At 46.8% G+C, this 7,866-nt stretch overlaps 1 protein-coding gene across 5 annotated transcripts in view; it reads left to right on the plus strand.

The window, feature by feature from the left end:
• Positions 1-7,414, plus strand: part of fut10 (fucosyltransferase 10) — a 61,570-nt gene extending 54,156 nt beyond the window's left edge. For all 5 annotated transcript variants that reach the window (XM_038792655.1, XM_038792660.1, XM_038792656.1 and 2 more), the window contains 2 exons: positions 4,973-5,808; positions 6,358-7,414. In XM_038792655.1, coding sequence (XP_038648583.1) covers positions 4,973-5,808; positions 6,358-6,588 — 1,067 coding nt within the window. In that variant the 3' untranslated portion in view covers positions 6,589-7,414. The remainder of the gene's footprint in view (positions 1-4,972; positions 5,809-6,357) is intronic.
• The last annotated feature ends 452 nt before the right edge of the window (positions 7,415-7,866 follow it).

A 7,866-nucleotide genomic window follows, 5' to 3' on the forward strand; every position in this document is an offset into this window, starting at 1 on the left:
CCTGAGGAAGGAGCAGTGCTCCGAAAGCTAGTGTTTGAAACGAACATGTTGGACTTTAACCTGGTGTTGTAAGACTTCTTACTGTGCTCACCCCAGTCCAACGCCGGCATCTCCACATCATTATAATATGCTAACAGTGGTTTACCACAGAGGGGGAGGGCTGACTGGTGGTGGTTTAATTTGAGGATCACCACAGCTCGGACGAGTGGCAAGGTTGAGAAGGCGGGGCCTTCATGAATAATCTCAGCCGGTACAGGAATTGAACCCACGCTGTTAGCATCGCTCTGCATCATGAACCAGCTGTCCAGCCAAATAAACTAAACCAACCCCCAAAATCTTCTCACAATCCTCTTGCTTAATCACCACAACCCAATCTCTTCCATACCCTTAGATGGGACAATGACATCTTTTATCTCAAAACATTTTCAAGAGCGGAATTTCTGTTGAATCGTGATTGCTCGGGTGCCCTTTACAAATGGCAGGCAGGTCTGGAATTTGGGAGTCCTGACCCTACTCCTGGGCTGGGCTTTGAGATTTTCGGGAGTGCCTTTAAAGGACTGGTTCCTGTTAAGGATGGCACTGCCACTTTAACCTGGCCGGCTCAATTGTGGAAATAGGCACGTCCTCCACCTCCTGTGCAATTTTCATGGAGTTCGCCAGGTTTCTGAAAGAGTTGTGGTTCACGGTCCCTCTGAGCAGTTGTGTACCCCAGCCTACATGAGAACTTTTAAAAGAGTTGGGGGTGGGGGCAGGGGGCATAGCTTCGCATAAGGGCTACAAAGAGGCCATAGGGGGTGAATAGGGAAGCATAGCTTGGCATTGGGGGTATGAGGAAGCCATAAAGAGTGGATGGGTGACCTTACCTTGGCGTACGTGTCATGAGGTGTCACAAGGGATAGGATGGAGCTGAAGAGATGAGAGGGATGGAGGGCCCTTTTGTTTTAACTGGGATGAAGTCCCCAGTCCTCACCTGGGCCTTTCAAACAGTCCACCTGGGCATTTGGCTGGCCCGACTCCAGCCCACACCTGGCCCCTGGCAATGAAGATCCCACCTTTGCAGGCACTTCTCCTGAGGCAGGTGGGCGGGGCCGGGAACTTTCCTAACTCTCCCTACCCGCGTCGGTGATGAAAATTAATTTTAAATCACTCCCTCGTTCAATTGGCTCTTTACTTGGATACTTTCTTGGGGCCCTAAATCTATTAGTGTATTTGACTATCTCTTCCTGATTTCAAATTAAACTCTCGCATCCTCTCTATTTGTAAAATTCACTCCCAAGAAAGTTGGTTTCCTATTTATTGCCAGATATGTCTTTTCTCTTCAATAACCATTAGCCCTTTTGTCAAAATGAAGAGGCTGTAATATTTTTCCACCTCTAAGAAGATACAAAATAGGATCAGGCCATTCAGCCTTTCGAGTTTGCGCCACCATTCAGTAAGCTCATGGTTGCTCCGATTGTGGCCTTGACTACACTTTCTTGCCTGTTTCCATATCTCTGGACTCTTGTCAATCAAAAATCTGCCTAACACGGCCTAAAATATCGCAGAATCACAGAACAATACAGCACAGAAGAGGCCCTTCGGCCCATCGAGTCTGCACGGACGCGTGAAAAACACCTGACCTACCTACCTAATCTGATTTGCCATTAATCTTATGACGTGCCAAGTGCTCATCATACTTTTTAAAGGATGTGAGGAAACCAGCCTCCACCCTCCCAGGCAGAGCGTTCCAGCCCATCACCACCCTTTGTGTAAAAATGTTTTTCCTCAAATACCTCCCCAACCTCCTGCCCCTCACCTTGATCTTGTGTCCCTTCATAACGGACCCTTTAACTAAGGGGAACAGCTGTTCCCTATCCACCCTGTCCATGCCCCTCAGAATCTTGTACATCTCAATCAGGTAACCCGTCAATCTTTTCTGCTCCAGCAAAAACAGCCCAAGCCTATCCAACCTCTCGTCATAAGTTAAATGTTCCATCCCAAGTAAGATCCTGATGAATCTCCTCTGCACACCCTCCAGTGCAATCACATCCTTCCTATAATGTGGTGACCAGAATTGCACACAGTACTCCAGCTGTGGTCTCACCAAAGTTCTATATGACTCCAACATGACCCCCCCGCTTTTGTAATCTATGCCTCGATTGATAAAGCAAGTGTCCCTTATGCCTTTCCCACTACCCTATTAACCTGCCTTTCTACCTTCAGAGATCTACGGACAAACACGCCAAGATCCCTTTGTTCCTCGGAGCTTCCCAGTGTCAGGCCATTCATTGAATACGTCCTTGTCACATTACTCCTTCCAAAGTGTGTCACCGTACACGTTTCAGGGTTAAATTCCATCAGCCACTTTTCTGCCCATTTGACCATCCCGTCTATATCTTCCTGTAAACCAAGACTGTTTGTTTTTCCAAATTCATAGTATCCAATTCATTTTTCCAATTAAGGGGCAATTCAGCATGGCCAATCCACCTACCCTGCACATCTTTGGGTTGTGGGGACGAAACCCACGCAAACACGGGGGGAATGTGCAAACGCCACACGGACAGTGACCCAGAGCCGGGATCGAACCTGGGACCTCAGTGCCGTGAGGCTGCAGTGCTACCCACTGCGTCACCGTGCTGCCCTCCAAGACACTGTTAATCACCCAGCCAATCTTTGTGTCATCCGCAAACTTACTGATCCTACCTCACACATAGTCAACTGTAGCACCAGGTTAAAGTCCAACAGGTTTTTTTTTTAATCATTAGCTTTCGGAGCGTAGCTCTTTTATCAGGTGTGTCCCTCTAGTCCAGCTAGTGATTCCAAACAAACCTTTTGGTCTTTACCCTGGTGTTGTAAGACTTCTTACTGTGCCCACCCCAGTCCAATGCCAGCATCTCCACATCATAGTCATCTATGTCATTTAAATAAATGACAAGCAACAGGGACCCAGCACAGATCTCTGTGGTATGCCACTGGACACTGGCTTCCAGTCACTAAAGCACCCATCTGTCATCACCCTCTGTCTCCTTCAGCTCAGCCAATTTTGAATCCACCTGGTCACGTCTCCCTGTATCCCAATGTGCATTTGCCTTCTTTGTAAGTCTCCCATGTGGAACCTTGGTAAAGGCTTTGCTGAAAATATATTCAGTGACCCTGCCTCCACTGCTCTCTGTGAAGAGAATTGCAAAGACGAATGACCCTTTGAGAGAAAAAGTTCCCTCTCATCGCCATCTTAGATGAGAGACCCCTTACCTTTATACTGCGTTCCCTAGTTTTAGATTCCTCTACAAGAGGAAACATCATGACAGCGTCTATCTCTCAGAATCTCATACACTTCAGTGAGATCACCTCTCATTCTTCTGAACTCCAGCGAGTAGGCGAAGCAAATCTCTTGACTTGATAGAGAATCTTTTAGGTTCCACATCTGTCATAGATATTTGTCTTTCTCTATTTTCTTAACATTACCACAGAATTGATTTCCATATAAGCTTTTACTTGTTCTCGATTATGCTCCAACACATAGTCCTTGGGCCTCCTCATATTCTGAACCCAGTTTATTGTCCTCTGAGTTTAAAGCTGTCCATCTGCAGATTTTTCGATGATGGATCAGGCCCACAGTATGCCTTAGCCTGTCTTGGTTCAGCACAAGTCAGCAGCTATGTAATATTTGGGAGTGTGCAGACAAGCTTGTCGGAGAGGATTAGTCCCCAGTTTTCGAGCATGGTGCTGAGCAATGACTTTGCACTGTCAATTGGCAGTGGTGTCACATAGCACAGCAGACTGTCCAAAGTCTATTTTAAAAATTAACGTATGTATTCGTGAGGTAGGGTCAAGAGCTATGGCATGGAGTCATTTACCGTCTCAATATTTTACCCCTGTAACCTACACAGCCTATTTTTAAAGATACTGCTGTGAAATGTATTGAACCAATTAGTTGTCTCCATTCTTTACCCAGAGAGTGGTTACAATGTGGAAACTTGAACTCTGCTCCCTCTTTTCACCCCTCCCTCCCCTCCTTTCCCCCCCCCCCCCCCTTTCATACACCATTCCCCCCCCCCCCCCCCATTGAAATTTACAGTGGGGGCTGCTTTGGATTTGAATTTGAGGCCAGTGCACAAACGGCAACAGTGAAGGAACGGTGATGCATTTCCACGTCACTTACAGATAGTGATGTAACGAAGCGTGTGCTGCCCCTATCCTAATGGGTGATAGTGGAATGGGATTTGGGAGGTCCTGACGCAGAAGACTTAGCGAGTTGCTGCAGTGCATCTCATAATGCATTATTCTACTGCCAACTGTTGTGTTCCCTTAAGCCACAGGATGTTGTGGTAAATGAAAGGTTAACTTGTAAATTGGCAGCTCGTTGCAAGTGGCGCTTCTCCCAAGGTTGGACTAAAGTAAAGATAATTATCAGCTTCCTTTGCTTTTAAGATTGCTTTGCATCTGTACCTATTTTTGGGTGAAGGAGGAAATGAGTTTAAAACATTAATTCTTTTGTCCCTCTCCTGTTTGCACCCCTCCCCTTCTGAGATTGTTTTCCACAGGTATCAATAATTTAGCAACCTTTTTAAATGAGCAGTTTTCTTGGCGTGTTGGTAAGTGCCAACTTGCGCTTCCTATCATGGGATTCATTTCACCCAGAGCCTATCCTCGCACTACAACAGGGAGGACATCGGATTGTGACCAAACATGGGTCAGGAGGGTGGGGTGGAGCTCACTGTTTCCCCAAATCCCATTTCTAATCCTAACTTTCCCTCTCACCACCTGCCTGGATCGTACGGCTCAGTAGATGAAGCTCGTGTGTAATTGAGCCATGCAGAACAGGCAATGACGGGTTCAACCCCAGTTCGAACTATGCATTGGGATTAGCCTTCTGAATAAGGAGCTGATTAACCCTTATGTACGCGTCTGATTCAACATGCAGACTTGCTATTTTATGCACATTGTTTTAAAATGCTAACCTTTATCCCTTTTGCTTTCCTGAATTGAATAGGTACGGATTTCCAGGTCAACAGTTTGCCGTTGCCCCGGAAACCCCGTCACGAATGGGCCTTGTTCCACGAGGAGTCGCCTAAAAACAACTACAAGCTTTTTCACGAGCCCGCAATCACATTATTTAATTACACTTCCACATTCAGCCGCAACTCTCATCTGCCGTTAACTACCCAGTACCTGGAGAGCCTCGAGGAGCTGAAATCTCGCAAGTACTTGATCCCACTGTCTCAGAAGAATCGGCTGAGGGAACACCTGGCGCCATTAGTGTACGTGCAGTCTGACTGTGATCCACCTTCAGACCGAGACAGTTATGTGCTTGAATTGATGAAATACATCCCGGTGGATTCTTACGGGGAATGTTTACACAACAAGGATCTTCCGGGTAGCCTGAAGGATCCCACAACCATGGACGACCATAGATTTTATAAGATTCTTGCTCAGTACAAATTTATCCTGGCGTTCGAGAATGCAATTTGTGACGATTACATCACGGAGAAGCTGTGGCGCCCTTTCAAACTGGGAGCGGTTCCGGTTTATTATGGCTCCCCCAGTATTGCAGACTGGCTTCCCAGCAATAAAAGTGCCATCCTTGTCAGCAGCTTTTCACACCCCAAGGAATTGGCGGAGTACATAATGCAATTGGACGGGAATGACCAACGGTACGAGGGCTACCTCGAGTGGAAGTGGAAAGGTCCAATCTCCAACGAGAAGCTACTGACCGCCATGAAAGAGCGCAAGTGGGGAGTTCGAGATGTTTCCCAGGACAATTACATTGATGCCTTTGAATGTCTGGTGTGCAACCGAGTGTGGGAAAACCTCAGAAGACAGCAAGAGGTACATAATGTGTACACTCACTGCCGCCATTGTCTGTGAGGTCATATACAAAACCTGAGGCAGGTGGCAAAATTGCTCCCAAGTTGACGTAAGGGGCCGAAACACTCCTGGGTTGAGAAAGGACCGGAGTCCAATTTCTGTTTGGTAGGCCCAGAACTCCAATCTGCTGGGATTATGCCCTGATTGTAGACTGGAGATTAAATTCTAGTCGGAATGGGAGGGAGTGGGGAGAGCTGTCACCTGCCCGCCATGTCAAGTGAGAATGCAGTGAGACTCTGGCCTTAGTGGAACCCATACTTCTGTGAATCCCTTTCGGGCCTTCTGTAGGATCCTGGGTCTTTACCAAGCTTATATAATCAATCCTGTGGTGGTGGGGAAAACAGAAATGGCGCAGGTGGCTATGGCTTCCTCTGAAGCTTGAGTTTAAAAGTTTTGAATCAGGCAACACTGATCAATAGTGGGTTTCTCTGACTATGTTAGAAACCTGGATTTGTGCCTTTTTCGCCCTGCTAATTTGTTTCTCCCCCCTTTTTTTTGCCTCACCAACAGGGTTTATCGCCAATTCAGTGGCAGGCGCAAGCTAATCACCTGAGCTGTCCAGCACCTGAGGCGTTCACGTTCCTGCCATCCTCGATGGGCAGGGCAGTTGTCCGAGATTTATGGATGCCAAGTTTCCACCAGTCAAAACGAGAAGCCACTGCACTGCGACACCTGGTGGAGCTGAACCGGAACTTCACAACTGAAAAGTTCTGGCGAGTGGTGTTTAAGGACCAACTTTAATTGCAATCAGATATTTGTTTTTTACAAAGAGCCTCTGCTCTTACGCTGGTCCTCGGGAATGGCAGCAGAATTGCAACCAATGATGCTGATTTTCTGCATTGCAAAGCAGGCTGAGGACTTCTTACCAACTGAGAAAAAAGAGCTAGCAATTACAAAGTGCCTTAGTGCAGCCATGTTATTTTAGCGGTTCCACTTAAGTGATTGTGCAGTGTGATAAGAATTAACTGTAGCATCTGCCAGCTGATTGCAACTTGAAGTAAGTGATGTTTTCTCATGCGCATGGGGATTTTCTCAATAAGAGCCATTTTAAGTCTCATGGACCTTGAAATTATGCTGTGGTAAATGTTCAAATGCTGAACAGGTTCTTCTGAAGATCCCCTCTGTTATTTTCCTGCAAGTGTTAACACTTTAAAATGAATAGAACATTGCATGTTGTAGGTTAATTAGAACAGAATCTCAGACGGAAAATCAAAATGTTGGTGCTAAACTGCTGCCATTATCCCACAGCATCGTTTCAAGGCCGTAGTTACAAGGGCTTACATGTAAAGTTGATGCATATCAAACTAAACTGAGGTGGCTGCCTGCCAGCGTAATGCAGACTTGAATTTGGCCCACAAGGTGATCAGATAGAAAATATTAATTGATCAATGAGGACTGTGAGATTCTGTGTAGTCTGTAACATCATCTGTCCATTACCTTCCCTCAGCTCATCATAGAATCACAGAATTTACAGTGCAGAAGGAGGTCATTTGGCCCATCGAATCTGCACCAGCCCTTGGAAAGAGCACCCAGTTAAGCCCACACCTCCACCCGTAAACCCGGTAACCCCACCTAACCCTTTTGGACACCAAGGGCAATTTAGCATGGCCAATCCACCCAACCTGCACGTCTTTGGACTGTGGGAGGAAACCGGAGCACCCGGAGGAAACCCACGCCGACACGGGGAGAACGTGCAGACTCCGCACAGACAGTGACCCAAGCCAGGAATCGAACCTGGGACCCTGGAACTGTGAAGCAACTTTGCTAACCACCTGTGCTACTGTGCATCTACATCAGCAGCATCTGCTGCTGAAACCCTCATCCAATCCTTTGCGAGCTCAACTGTTCCAATGCTCTCCTGGACAGCCTTCCACTATACACTCTCTGAGCTTGAAACTCATTCAAAACCTTTGCTGCTCACCCCTTAACTCACACCAGGTCCTACTCACTTGTCAACCTCGTGCTCACTGACTTACTTGGCGGCTGGTCCAATAACACCTGGATTATAAAGTTCTCATA

Source organism: Scyliorhinus canicula, chromosome 3 (assembly GCF_902713615.1).
Source record: "Scyliorhinus canicula chromosome 3, sScyCan1.1, whole genome shotgun sequence".
In the NCBI taxonomy this organism is placed as follows: Eukaryota; Metazoa; Chordata; class Chondrichthyes; order Carcharhiniformes; family Scyliorhinidae; genus Scyliorhinus; species Scyliorhinus canicula.